The sequence below is a fragment of the Formica exsecta genome, unplaced genomic scaffold, assembly GCF_003651465.1.
Source record: "Formica exsecta isolate Colony F162 unplaced genomic scaffold, ASM365146v1 scaffold458, whole genome shotgun sequence".
NCBI lineage: Eukaryota > Metazoa > Arthropoda > Insecta > Hymenoptera > Formicidae > Formica > Formica exsecta.
Window position 1 is genome coordinate 819,671 of NW_021851814.1, and position 14,914 is coordinate 834,584.

The following is a 14,914-nucleotide window of genomic DNA, read 5'->3' on the forward strand; positions in this document are numbered from 1 at the left end:
TATATATGTACCTAATTTATATTTTCAATATTAGGTTTTCAACGAAAAATATAAAATTTGTTAATACTTATATATTTTATTATATTCAGTACGAATCAATTGGAAAATCCTATTAAATATAGATAGATTTAAATATAATAGAAATATCATTTTTCTTCTGTGACATACGTTTCACAGCTCAATCATTGAGAAAAGATTCTCCCATTGCAAAATGGGAAAAAAACTTTTGTATGTTGCGTTTAATATTATAACTAATTTGTTTTAAACAATTATATAGTTTTCGAGGTCCCGGAACTTTGTCGACAACCGCGATATTGTTTTCGCGTTAAATGTTCTGTAATTCGCGCGCGCAAATGCTTGTATCGCAAATGTGTATATTTAACACGCTGTTGCAAATATATATCTTGAATTATATATAAAATAAAACATTTTCTTCTTTTAGAGGATACTGTTAGGATCCCATTCTTTGTAGAATTGTATTTAAAAATATGAGAGAGAGAAATATCTGCTGAATATAATATCGAGAGAAAAATAACATAACAAAATTACAAGATAAAGAAAGTCCTACCATATTCGTACTTTGGCGACGATGAATCAATGGTATCTTTACAAACGATCCTTATTATTCGCGGGTACGTGCTTACCGCATTAAGAAACAGTTTTTATTTTTTGTCACTTTATCAGAGTACTAAAAATACAAGATCTTGCAAAATCGTGATACTACTTACATGATATTTTTTTCAAAGACTGCCCCCCGCCCTTCCTCTTTTTTTCCTTTTTCTATGAAGCAGAAATTGTAACAACAACGGGATTCTAAGGAAAGGTTCGGGTCTAACTTGTTGAGACGACTGGAGTCTGGCAGTACGGGCACTCGCGCTGATTCGGAGCGCACGTCGAACAGACTACGTAATGATTGCAGGGCGATAAGGTAACCGCACGATTTTGTTCCTCGCAAACCATGCACTTTGTTGCAGTTTCTCTATACAGCACCTTAGAATACAGCGATAGAATATGAGCGTATATTTATCATTTCTTTATCATTTCTTTTCTCGTCATATTGGATTTATTTAAAAATCAAAGATATTTGTTTTATATGTAGAAAAAAATAGCAAATGATTGTAAAAGCTTTCTTCACTTCTTACCTTTTCCACTTCTTCGAGATCTGAGCGCAATTGCGATTGAATTGATTTCAAGGTAGCTATCGATAACGATCTGAGCTCGCTTATTCGTCTTACTGAATGAAGATACGGGCCGCCGTTAGACGTCTCATTCTCGACCCTGAGCGCTTTTATCTGCATTAAAGCCTGCAAAAAATTCATTCTGGCAAATTGGATTTCGATGTCGAGAGAAAGGCGCTCAGTTACTTGAATAAAATATTTACCTCGTCCCTCTGTTGCTCGGCTATATTGGCCTTTCTTTTTGCCTCCTCGCTTTCCAATTGCCACGCCGCGCAAGCTGCGCGCGCTTGATTGATACGCTCGTCCCATGTTGCTAATTGTGCACGGCTCGAGGTCAATTCATCTCTAAGTCTTTGTATCTACAACATGTATGTATATATGTATAACCAATACTATCTCATTTCCGAGATATCTGAGAAAAGAAAACTCTTCAAAATCGATTCTAACCTCAGACAATGACCCGGTGTTACTTGGGCTAATGGAAAATGCATTGACCAATGGAGATGCCGGCAGAGTGGATTGCGTGCGCGACGGAGACATTCCTTGGCTCGCGAAATCGAATAAGCTGCTATTGAATCCGCTAAGCTTAGAAGCCGAGCTGCTAAGCTGCGAAATATGATTGCTAAATGGATCCGATATCTGATTCATAAATGGCAATGTCTGAAAATAATCCGAGAAATGTCAGTAAAACAATTTCGAGGTTTCTCACACAATTATCAACGTACATATATAAAAATAGCATCAACTTACAGATTCCATGGAATCTTGATGAGAGAATCTTGATCCGGTGAGAAAACCAGTCTGTAATTGTTGAAGTGGACTCGACGTTGATGGCGAATAATTAGTGAGTACAGAACGTTCAGTCATGCCGGGTATATTGACCGGAGCTGAGCTACCGAGTAGACCAGAGCTGGCTAGGCCTGCTGATATCGAATTGCCGATTGGTGAATTTGTATCCCTATGAATTGAATCGACTAAATTTAACGGATCATCTAAATGTAATTCGTCTAATGCGTTTCCTGAAAAAGAGATCAAATTGTCGATGATGTTGTTTTGTTATTATATTGAGTAGCGCGCATAGCGAATATGAATAAAAAGGAAACGTTTTATGCATATTAAAAACCACTTACCTACTACAGATTCGACAGTGTCGTTTGAATAAAACGAATTTGACAACGGTGAAACAGTAGTTGCTAACGAATGACTGCCTAACGTTCCATTCAAATTGTACGCAATGTAGAGGCTTTGTTTCTGTTGAGCTTTTTCGGCTTTAGTTAACAATGGATCGCTATCAATTGCGATCATTTGCTTTCGAATTTCATTCTGTTAAAATCAACGTCGTTAATTGTGATTAATTGCAGATGTGTATGTGTGTGTGTGTGTGTGTGCATATTATATTTCAAAAAATAAAACTTACAACTTGTATGAGAGAACTGGGATTATAGAGTATGCTCGTAAGTTTTTGCTGCGCAGCCGTATTTATGCCGGAATTGGTATTATTGGAATTATGCAGTTGAGCACCAGGTGCCTTGCTATGTGAACTGTTACTACCTAAACTGCTAGTGCTGGCAGATTCCGAGACTTCACCGCTCCCATTCTATAATTCAGTCGACACATATTTAGTACATGCATGTAAACATACAGATCGCGAATCTCTCTTATCAACTGGATCTATAGATACATTAAAGACGCGAATCGGATTCTCTCAATTTCTGATTTTTCAAACAATTTCCAAAAATTTGTTTTTCTTTCTATTTCTTTTTTACTTAATTTTATTCGAGTCTAAAAGCAAAGTCTATGATGTATCGAGAAAATCGAGACTCACGCTACTGTCGCTAAGTGGTTTATCCTTGTCGTGTGAGCGCTTGTCGGGTGGAAGAGCGTTGCTGAGTATGTCGGCCAGATTCGCGCCGCAATCTATAGGTACCGCCATATCCCTCGCCAGGCTCATTTCTTCTGTTGGCAACACTGCTTCCATCAACCCACCATACCAACGTCCCAATATATCAATTTTGAGATACAATTTTGACGACTAAGATTTATCATTTATCATTTATCAAATTATCATTTATCAGACTCTATGTGTGTACTGGTATTCCAAATTTGGTAATTTGTGTGAAAGAAATTTACGAACGAGCCCGCGACCGACCGCAAACGCAATCGTTATGCGAATTTGTGACGCTAAGAAAAGACGATAGATTATTCCGCTCTCGTATCAGAGCAATAGTGACAGTCGAAACAGGTTAATGTACATATATGTTTATATGCATTATTAAATTATATATATGCACATTAAATGTACACACAATACATGTGTGTATATTTACATGTATCGTTAAACTGTATAAAGCACGTGTATAATATAATAGAACTGTTTTACGTACGATTGATGAGTGTACACTCACGGTCAACATGCGCGAAGGCGCAAAAGACTCCGCGTGGACAATAGCCGGCCTGTTGCACGTCGTTGCATTTGGTGGATTTGTAGATCTCGGGATGGAATTGCTGTTCCGTCCGTGTGTGACAATACGTGCACGCGTCTCCCTGCTCGCAGTTCCCCGGCTCGCCCCATTCCTCGCCGTGTTTCACATTTGGACATGGTGTCGATCTAATTCCCAATTGACATGCAATTTATTTATAAATATTTATTTATTGCATAGCTCCCTCATTCGTGATTGCGGTGTATTTTTATTCGATTGCTCGTTTTACCGATATTTGTATTTCCGTGGACTGCGCCTCTTATCCTTGCTGTTGTGATATTGTGGACAGGCGTAGCCCTGTCGGCACAGCCTCGGCGGTCTTTTGCACGGCTCGGTCTTGTAGTTGCTCAACACATAATTCGTGTCCTGCCACTTTGGATCCTCGTTCATTAGATTTCGTTCCTTGTCGAGTATATTAGGTCCATTGGATGAAGAATTTGGATCCGAATCGGGATTCTCCAACGCCTGAATTTCCTTGATATCGTACACGGGCGGACGCAAATCGTGATTGCCGTGGGCAAAGGCGCAATGCGGGCCATTTTTCACGCAAAATCCACGCGTGTCGGTGTCGTGGACACACATGCATGTCTTGTAGTAACGTAGATGATAACGTCTCTCTGTATCACCCGCGGTACGATGCAAAAATGGACACCTGTTTAACAACGAGATAACATTTTATGATTTTCATCAAACTGAACTGTAGTCAAATATTACGTTTACTTTTCTTTCCACATATTACTTTCTTCTAAATTATATTAATGCTTAAATTAACCCACATACAGTTACTGGTCTTGCATTTTTCGAATAATTGATTTTAATATGCATCTCTATATTTTTTTTTCGTTTTTATTTAATATTACTTAATTTATTTAAAGCGGTTACTATCTATATCTATCCATCTTATTTGTTCCTCATATAATATTTAGCCTGTTTTTAAGTTATTGACATTTTCCGTTTCCGCATACAAGTTTAAATGTGTGTGTCTTTTTAAATTTATATCTTAACCTCCCGCACCAGTTTCGCCAATTTCTAATTATATTTTCTATAATATGTATTCATTATTCATGTATTATTCACTATTAATTATCGTATTTTTTACTATGTAAATTACTTCTAATTTGTAATTGTGCGTATATTTTTTTTTTTTCAAAGAATTATTTTTTCATCATAATAAGTAAATAAGCGAAACAAATAAATATTATACAATGCTAACGTAAGAAAAGTTTTAATTCTGAATTGTTATTTTGGGGCAAATTTCTTTTTGTTGTTTCAAATAAGCAGTGAGAAATTGAATTAGTATTTTATTGCTATTATAATGCATCTATAATGGCATCTATATATTGTATGGCTAAAAAGATTTTTAGCGGAATGACGAGTAAAATTGTGACGTGTCGATTAATTTACGACGTATATTCGAATAAGATTTGGATACATGCTACGATTCTTTGTTGTGCCATCGTGCCGAGTACGCAAGGGAAAATCGATAAGAGCCAAGCTCCTTTGTTCGACAATTCGTAACGCTGGGAATTTTGGAGAGTTTATCATATGTTCGCGATCGTTCGATAAAAATTGCTTTATGTACATCTATCGAACGCAATAAAACAATTTAATCGCCAATTTACAGGGTGTCTGTGAACTATCGTTCAAATTTCGCGCTATAATGCTATAATGTTTTTTGAGTAAAAAATTGAAATTACTTTTATCTCTTTTACAAACAAGATACTACAATTAAACGTAATCTTTTTTGCAACTATTCACAAAAATATTATTACGTTGATAAAAAATGTACGCATATATGCAAACTATAAATATAAATAAAGAAACTAATGCATATGTGTTATGACAAGCAGGGCAAAAAATTTTAATTTTTTTAAATAAGACTCGAAAGAAAGTCATTTATTTTGTTTTTCGTAGAGATGATTTATTCGTGACTCGTGTAATTTGTCTAATGTTGTTGGATATAAATATCCGCGTACATTTATTATGCAAATATGTATCCCGAGTGTATCCCCGCTGTATCGCGTACATTGATGTGTTGACGCTGTCGAAATAAAGTTGCAAACGTTGAAACGAGAGATACCGTGGGATGTTAATTTATGCACAAGTAATAATGTAATTTCATTGTTCGCAGCAAACATATGATTATGTAAAACTGATATCGCGAAAATCAAGGTTTTTTAACATCTAAAAGAAATCGTTTTTCTACCTTGAAACTAAGAAAGAGAAAAAAAGCAGGTTCTTGGAAAAACAAATTTTATATATATATATATAATGATTATATATCATTGCGTAAATCGTATTGTTAAAAGGATTCCATCGAAAGCATGGTTTTATCGACTAAAGCATCGCGAGATGTCACGTTGCATTTTAGCGGACAAATGCAAAAATTACGCGTATGCGTTACGCCACGTACGTGTCAACGACCATCGCAAAATGACGCCGTGCGAACAAAGTGCGTCTCTTTCTTGTTTTTCTTCTCTCTCTCTCTCTCTCTCTAACCTCGATTTCCGATCTTTCGTAACCGAGCTCATGAGGAATGTCCTTCCAAGTCCCGGTTCTGAGAAGCGTTTTGTATAATTTAGCGCGCGGCAAGGCTCTCTACGCAAAATCTTTGGAATTCGATACGAGAGAAAGGTGTAACCGCTTTAAGTTCGCAGCACTTACAATTAGGCTAAAGCGCGCACGCGAAGAGCTACAGCTGAATATATCTTTAATTAGTTTAGGTAGATTAGTGGTCATGCAGGTGCGAATATCACGCGATACGCAATTTCGCGGGACAATTTTAATTTTTTCTTTTTTCTTTTGCTCTTGTCCCCGTTCAAGTCTCAAGTAACAATGATTTCTTTGCGGGGGATGACAGCCGCGAGCGCGGTAAAACGTAAATACACATATGCGCACGCGAGCCACGTACGCCACGATAGTAACGCACGTTACGTGTACATATGTCGCGCGTACGACACGTATATATATGTATGTATGTATGTATGTATGTATGTATGTCGTATGTCGGTATGTCGCATCCATCGCTTATCGATGCGCCGTAAACGAGAGGCGAGAGACGAGCGTGCCATTTTGCACGCGCGCGCACATACGCACCAACGCACGTTACGGCACCGTATCTACACCGGCGAGAGAGTAAACGTCAGTTTTTTTGAGTAGCAACAATATCGCGAACTTCTGTTTCATCTTACTGCTCTTCGATATACACATATATGTGTAATAGACGTTATCCATTCACTCTGTATCTACACGAACAACGCCACATGTATAGTATGACAAGAAGAAAAAAATGGCACAATTGTAATAAAGTAAAACTTACTCGTCCCCATCGGGGCAGATGCCAGTGGTCTCGTCATATTTGGTGCAATAATTGTCGGCGCTGTAGTTGAAGGTGCGGTCCCTCTTTCTCACCGGTCTGCGCCTCCGCTGGTTCATAAAGTGCCAGTTGAAGCACGTGAAGGGTCTGTGCTGCGTGCATTTGCGTTGTATGAAGAGGGGACATTGCTCGACGCGGAATTCTTTCAAGTATCTGGAATGCGAATCCGCGGTACTAGACATTATTTTTGCCCGAGATCTCGCTACCTCCTTGTCGCTGCCTCACCGCCGTGTCGTCTTCGCTCATACATGTACAATTTTTGCGGATCGTAGGACGCGCGCGTCGCGTTATAGTCGCGTTCGTTGCTCGCGGCTCTCTCGTTCTTTTCTCTCTCTCTCTCTCCCCCCCTCTCACTCGTTCATTCTCTCCCTCTCATTCTCACGTTCGCAAACGTTCTCTCTCCCTCCCTTTTTCGTTCACTCTCTCTCTCTCTCTCTCTCTCTCTAGCCGCACCGTTACCTTCTACTTTTATTCTCTCTCTCTCTCTCTCTCCCCCCCTCTCCCTCCCTCTCAATATATATTTTCTTTACACTGCACTTTCGGCGGTGGTCCGCGCACTTTCCGGTACAAATGGCCAACTCACTGTCTTTCGCTCAATGTCTTTCTTTCTCTTTCTCTCTCTTCCTCTCTCTCTCTCTCTCTCTCTCTCTCTCTCTCTCTCTCTCTCTCTCTCTCACATTCGCTCGCTCTCTATCTTTTTTTTTCCTATATACAGCAACACATTCGCTCGTTCGCTATATTTTTTCTCCCGATATACGGCAACAGATATCTATGCACAGTGCGCGCGACATGTACCGCGTTCCTCCGCTCGAGTTATCTCACTGATCTCACTTGGACACGCGGCCCGGTCCGAACAGCGGGCGCTACTTACGTGTAATGATTTGCCTTTTCCGCCTGAGCTGTCAACAAAGGTTTCGAGTCGGACTTCATCTTGGATACAACAACGCGAGCCGACCAACCGCGCTCGCGCACGAACACACGCACTAACACGTACGGTGTACTCCACCGTCCAGCACGGCGCACCGTCTCGATTGTCGTCCTCGCCGTCACCGCCACCGCCGCCGCCGCCGCCGCCGCCGCTGCCGCTGCTGTCGTCGTCGTCGTCGTCGTCGTTGTTGTTGTTGTCTTCTTCGTCTTCGTCTTCGTCGTCGTCGTCCTCGTCGCTGTCACCACCAGCAACACTACCACTACCACTCCCGCTATCGTTACCGCCACTGCCACTGCCACCGTTGCCGTCGCGGTTGCCGTTCCCGTCGCCGTCGCCGTCGTCGTCGTCGTCGTCGTTGTCCTCGTCGCCGCTGCCTTCGTTTGTACTCGTACTCGCACCAGTCCGTTTTGTCGTTCCTTTTCCCTTATCGTCGCCAACCGTCCGGTCTCGGCCCTATACGCGCAAATCCTATTGGATGAGGAATGCGGACGCGCGGCACGCACGACGCAATATACCCTATACGTGCCTTCGCCAGCCAATCGCCATCTTCCCTCACGCTCACGTGACGCGATGTCTTTCAAGGTCATTAATGTTTTGGTTTCGCGTAAACAGGCATCCGCTGGTCCGCGAATTTGACGGCGACGAGTGACACTGGATCGCCGGTATAGCTATCGTTGCCCTCGTTTATAACCTTTTTTGAAATTTATATACATTTGGCTTTAGATAAATACAAATCTCCCATATGCGACGCCTTGTTGATTCTTGTCGGAAAAAGAGGAAGGTCCTATAGAGTCGATACTCTATCTCAAAAGAAGATTCGGGCATCGACCGTTGTACCAGTCAGACGTGTTCGCGCTCGCGCTTTGCTTGATTGATACGTAGCCTAGTGAATGTGCAGTTTGTTTGCCGTTAGCTCTTTTCAGAGCTCTTTTATTGTCATAAAGAGAAATATTTACGCTCGAATCTTAATTTCGATTATTAATAAGTGCACCCGCGCCGCATAAACAGTTAACATCGCAGTGCGTAGCACGCGGTGCTTCGTTCGCCGCCATCTTAATTGGCTCTCGACTACTGAAATATTTTACTCAACATGCCTCTGCCACACGACCCTGGCGGTCTTTCGTCTACGACAGTGCTGGGATTTAGATCAGTGTTGTTCTCGGGGACGCTTTCTCGCGCATGCGCAGCGCATTGGTAGAGAAATCCAGCGACGGCGTATGTAGTACATATTGACACTCTCAACGCATTAACCAGTTCCTTCCCCCCTTACCCTCCCCCTTCTAACGACGGTTATGATTCGGACAATAAAATGGATTTTTCTACATGCGATGCTACTGACAAGGTAGGGGACGGCAGTCTCCTTGCTACTGTTAACATTCCTAACAAATCGACGTCTTCAGGTGAGTCTAACCTCCCAAAAAGAAAGCGCACCGCAGACCAAATCGGTTCAGATTTGAATTCTGTTACGGAATCCATCGTCGGCTCTAAAGCCAAAAAATTATCAAATATTACATCTCTTAACGATGCACTGTTGGCAAACAGGTACGATGGCCATTGTCAGGGACCTTTTGATGTCCTTGTACAACCCGAAGTTAATTCAAGCATATCGTTGCATCCTCTAACAGTTGGACGAATTCTTAGTGCGTCCACAAAACAGGACATTGTCGAAATAAAGAAAATTGGCTTTTCAAAAGTTTCTGTACAAATGAAGTCTCGTAAAGCAGCCAATGACCTCATTAAGAATCCGGCTCTAAAAGCCAAAAATCTAATCGCATTCATTCCATCTTTCAGAACATCTAGATAAGGTATCATCAGGAATATTCCTCTCGAATTCACGGAAGAGGAAATCAAAAAAAGAAATCGTTTGCCCATATGACGTAGTCAACGTCAGGAGACTTAACAGAAGAGCTTTGACTCTATCTGACTCTGGGTCGGAATCAGTGAGCTATATACCATCCAAAACGGTCTGTATTACATTTAAAGGGCAGGTTCTTCCTAAATACATTTTCTTTTGCATGGTAAGGTATGATGTCACTCCTTTTATCTCCAAGGTTTCTATTTGCTCTTTATGCCTTCGCTATGGCCACACGAGTACGCAATGCAAGGGGCATCCAAGATGTTCTCATTGTGCCGAACGCTCTCACGAGGAAGGCTTTTCCTGTCCAAGAATAAATTCACCTCCCTCTTGTGCAAATTGCAAGGGTCCCCACAACTCAAAAGACCTCTCCTGTCCAGAGCGTCTCATCCAAAGACAGATCAGGGAATTAGCCGCCACCAAAAACATCCCTCTTATCGAAGCCAGAAGACTCATCCGCAGTAATAACTCTGGTCTTGGGACTAATCCACAGTTCGACTTCTCTAATTTTCCTGTACTAAATGAACCTTATTCTCCACTCTCCCCAGCCTCCTCCCCTAATATTCCAACCTCATCAACCACTTCCTTCCCCTTTTCCTTTGCCGATACGGTTAAATATCCCCCTACTTCCTCATCCTCCTTCTCTCCCTCCTGCACACCCTCGCCACTCCTCCTCTCCGCTCCTTTCCAAAAGACCTCCCCCTCTGAAACACCCTCCCATCTCTCCTCTCCGTTCGCCTAACACTCTCAAATCTCCAACTTCAGATAACCGCTTCGTATTTCCTCCTCCTAGCTCTTTTATAGCTCCTAACGGTCGAATGCCGCAGGTTTATCTTAATGGCGCAGCCTCCTACTCTCCAACCTCTTCCGCATCGCCCCCTCTATCCCCTAACTCCTCGGACTCTAATTAAAACTTTCAATTCTCTCTCTCTTTGCTTCTAAAACTACTACTAAACCTGGTTGAAAAATTCGCTCCCTTTCTCAAAACCTTCGGCCTCTATGATGACATTTCCTCTCTCCTCCAATCCGCTCTCAACGAAAACAATTCCTTAAACCAATTCTACAATGCACACGCCGCAAACTTGTAATCCTCCACGCCATAGTTTCACCTTCAAGATCCTACAGTGGAACTGTCACTCTTTTATGAACAAGATTGACCTTCTCCACTCTTCCTGCATGAATACGACTTAAAAGCTCTCTCAGAAACATGGCTCAATCCCTCCCAATACCTTTCGCTAAGAAACTGTAACGTTATTAGAAATGACACCATCATTCGTAACTCCGGCGGATTAGCCTTTGCCATATCGAACTTAATCTCCTATAGGCTCTTAGATAACAACTTCTCTGTTCCAGGCTATATAGATACACAAGCCGTTATCATCCCCTTTAACAATAGCTCAGTACTAATAGTTTCTATTTATAGATACCCCCGAGGCTTCCTTCCTGCCGGTATCTGGGATGCTCTCTTTCAATTTTACGGTGCCTTCACTTCTACTATCATCCTGGGAGACTTTAACGCCCATCATACCAAGTGGGGATGTGAACGTTCTGATCACAACGGGGTTAGCCTATTGAGTTCTGCTCTATCTCACTCCTTCATGTACTTGAACGATGGTACCCCTACCTTCGTTTCTCGTCCGAATCAAAGTCGCTCCGCTATTGACCTCACCTTTGCCTCCGCTTCCCTTCTCCATTGCTGCTCATGGGAAGTCCTACCTGACTCCCTGACCAGCGATCACTTCCCCATCTCAGTTGCCATTAATCTGATGATCAAAAAACGTTCCTTTTTTTCTCATAAAATTAAACTTAAAAAACAAGATAAAAAACAATTTATAGCTTTGCTTCACTCTTCTTTCCCTTCCTTTCAAGAATCCCTTAATTCTTCTTCTCTCAACTCCGTTCAAAAATACGATCTTATCACTAATCATATCCTTGACCAACTTCCCAAACGAAATCCCAAATTCCGCCCTAACTCCCAACCTGGCTCTCCATCCTTATCCTCTTCCTCCTCTCTGTCTTCTTCTGCTCCCTCTTTCTTTCCTTGTTTCCTCTCTCCCAAGCGCACATCCCTTCCTGCTCCTTGGTGGAACGACGATTGTGAGGAAGCACTAGCGGAAAGGAAAAAAGCTTTAGCGCAATACAAGCGAAACCCCTCTTTTCAAAATTTCATATAACTCAAAAAGCAAGAAGCCGTCACTAAACGAACTTTAAAATTGGCTAAAAGAAAGGGCTGGAAATCATTCTGTTTATCATTGACTAAGTGTCGGTCTACAATAGTGATTTAAGCTCTAAGCCTTAAGAAATTGACCAATCACGATCAAGTATGAGGAGAATACTCGACTGTGATTAGTCAATTTCTTAAGGCTTAGAGCTTAAATCACTATTGTAGACCGGCACTAATCAAACACCCATCTCCTACATTTGGAATATGATCAAACGCTTCAAGAAAAGACATTTAGGTCTTCCTCCTCCTCCACCTAAATCCAATTACGAAATGTCAGAAAGCATTCGAGATCTTATTAATTCTCTATGTCCTCCTTCTGCGCTACACGCACTCTATCCATCTATCAATGACCTACCTAACGTTTATTCGTGCCCGATCTTTGACGAGCCCTTCACCTCCTCTGAATTTGCCACAGTTATAAGTAGCCTCAAAGTCCGCTCATCCCCAGGCCTGGATAGGCTGGGATACGATCACATATCTTTACTTCCTGACTTCTACTTTCCCTTCCTTCTTGATATCTTTAACGAACTCTTTACAGAAGGTACCTTCCCAAATGCATGGCACCACTCCTTGGTATTCCTCATTCCAAAAAATTCTCCTAATAAATACCGTCCCATATCCTTAACCTCTTGCTGCCTCAAGCTCATGGAAAAACTCATTCTTTCTAGACTGGACTGGTGGGTTGAGAAAAATCATATCCTCCCTAATAACCAATACGGCTTCAGGAAAGCCAAATCCTGTCAAGACAATATAGGGATCCTCACCACTGAAATCTACAATGGATTTATCTCTCGCCATGCCACCGCATGTGTCTTCCTTGACATTGCCGGTGCATTCGACAACGTCATCCCCAGCATCCTCATAGGTGATCTGGTCGAGTTGAATCTTCCCCCTAAATTATGCCTCTTCATCTACAACCTCATCCATTACAGAGAGCTTCAATTCGTGATCAACGGGGAAATCACAGAATCATACCTTTCCTATAAAGGAGTCCCTCAAGGCTCCATTTTAAGCCCTTTGCTCTTCAATATCTACGTGGCTAAATGCAAAAACTACGTATCCAAAGAATGTAACATTATTCAATTCGCCGATGACACTGCCGTCTTTATCGGGTCTTCTAATCTACCTCGCTCTCTTCAACTTCTCGAATCCTCAGTAAATAGACTAGCTTCCTTCCTTAATTCTAGAGGTCTGGACATCTCCCCTACCAAATCTGCGCTGGTAGTCTTTGCCAGGAATAGGAAAAGCTCTCTCTCTTATTCTATCAACCTTTGCGGGTCGACAATAAAATCATCGTCTTCCTACAAATTTCTGGGTATCACCCTTGATTCTAAACTCAATGGCCGTATCCATACTGAAGCTCTCGTCACCAAATGCTCTAAACTAACTAACGTTATCCGCTCTCTTCGCGGTATCTGGTGGGGTGCAAGCCCCTCTCTCCTACTCAACATTTACAAATCTCTTGTACGAGGTAGCATGGAGTACGGCTGTTTTGCTCTCCCTATCAATAACAAGGGACTTATGGAGAAGCTGGAAAAAGTTCAACGTCGCGCTTTAAAATTTTGTATCGGTCTTCGTCAATCCACTCCTTGCAACGTAGTCTTGTCTGAAACTTGTATCAGCCCTCTGAAGACTAGATTTACGTTTCTTACTTCTAAGTATATCCTCAAAGCCTTAGCCGACACTTCGCATATCGTAATAGACAAGCTTTACGAACTTCAAACCAGCTTAATCAGAAACGACAGATACAATGTTCCTAATTGCTTTCTATTATACAAAGTTTTCCTTTTATACAAAAAATTCAGATCTAAAATTGCCTGCTTTGAGGGCCCTCCTATTTATCATTTTGCCCACGACTCCGTTCACCTGCTACCCAACGTTGAATTTACCTCCGCTTCATTCGTAGACGAATTGCGCTAGGCACCTATTCCACAACTTCTTTTCCTTCCACACTTCAGCCATCTGATCCAAGGCAAAGACGTATTCTATACTGACGCCTCCAAAATCAACTCTGAACTGCACGTAGGCTTCGCATTCTACTCACCATCCCTTAACATACAGCGCTTATATAAAATCGACTCTTTTGCGTCAGTCTATACAGGTGAAGCCATGGCTTTACTTTACTGTATCGAATATATTCTCTCAAACAATATCTCTCAAGCCTCAATCTTCACCGACGCTCGCAGCGTCGTTGAAGCTATCTCCTCAAGACTCTCCAGAAAACAGAGCTTTTTAATTTTATCTATCAAATACAAACTCCGGTTAGCTAGGTCGCGAAATATAAATATCACCATCATCTGGATCCCAGCTCATGTGGGCATATTGGGGAATGAAACTGCAGATCACCTCGCTAAGAAAGCCACCCGTTTCGGCAGCCTCTTACATTGCCCGATACCCTTCAGCGACTTCTACGCCACTTGTCATCACTATCTTCAATCTGACACTTCCAAACTTCTACTCAATCGCGCTCAACTGACAGGAAAGCAGTATTTTGACTTATTCTCTTCCTTTGCTACTAAACCTTGGTTCTACGGAACGAATCTCAGCCGCAAGGAGATTGTGGTCGCCTGCAGGGTCAGGAGCAATCACTACGGTCTTAATAGCAGCCTATTTAGATGTAATATTGTCTCGTCCTCAGCGTGCGACTGCGGGTTTCCTACTCAGGACATTAACCATATTCTGTGGTATTGTCCTATCTTTAGCAATCACAGAAATTCTCTTCTTCTCTCTATTCAGAAAAAGCTCAAAAAACCTCCTCCCTATAACGTCTTTCATCTTCTCAAAACACCCTCTCCTCAAATCATTACCCCTATCATATCCTTTCTTAGAAAACACAACTTGCAAATTTGACTCTCCTTCTCCCCAACAAGCAA

The 14,914-nt window shown here is 41.7% G+C and overlaps 2 protein-coding genes across 9 annotated transcripts; one reads left to right on the plus strand and one right to left on the minus strand.

The window, feature by feature from the left end:
- Positions 1-241: 241 nt before the first annotated feature.
- LOC115240945 (putative E3 ubiquitin-protein ligase UNKL) lies at positions 242-8,630 on the minus strand. Of its 7 annotated transcripts, none has more exons than XM_029816408.1 (12): positions 7,906-8,630; positions 6,978-7,187; positions 3,888-4,310; positions 3,584-3,786; positions 3,004-3,131; positions 2,596-2,775; positions 2,309-2,501; positions 1,929-2,197; positions 1,626-1,838; positions 1,382-1,537; positions 1,143-1,304; positions 242-990 (listed from the first exon to the last, which is right to left on the minus strand). In XM_029816408.1, exons 1-12 carry the CDS (start codon positions 8,547-8,549, stop codon positions 832-834), a joined length of 2,940 nt encoding a protein of 979 aa, XP_029672268.1. In that variant the 5' UTR covers positions 8,550-8,630; the 3' UTR covers positions 242-831. The 7 variants fall into 7 exon arrangements, with proteins under 7 accessions (XP_029672268.1, XP_029672267.1, XP_029672266.1 ...); XM_029816407.1 differs by having other exon boundaries at positions 3,004-3,134; XM_029816406.1 differs by having other exon boundaries at positions 3,004-3,146.
- Positions 8,631-9,197: 567 nt separating this feature from the next.
- On the plus strand, positions 9,198-11,612 carry LOC115240948. 2 transcript variants are annotated; one of them, XR_003884839.1, is made up of 2 exons: positions 9,198-9,362; positions 9,505-11,612. XR_003884839.1 is itself a non-coding variant. In XM_029816414.1 (2 exons), exons 1-2 carry the CDS (start codon positions 9,272-9,274, stop codon positions 10,557-10,559), a joined length of 897 nt encoding a protein of 298 aa, XP_029672274.1. In that variant the 5' UTR covers positions 9,198-9,271; the 3' UTR covers positions 10,560-11,612. The 2 variants fall into 2 exon arrangements, 1 of the variants encoding a protein (XP_029672274.1); XM_029816414.1 differs by having other exon boundaries at positions 9,754-11,612.
- The last annotated feature ends 3,302 nt before the right edge of the window (positions 11,613-14,914 follow it).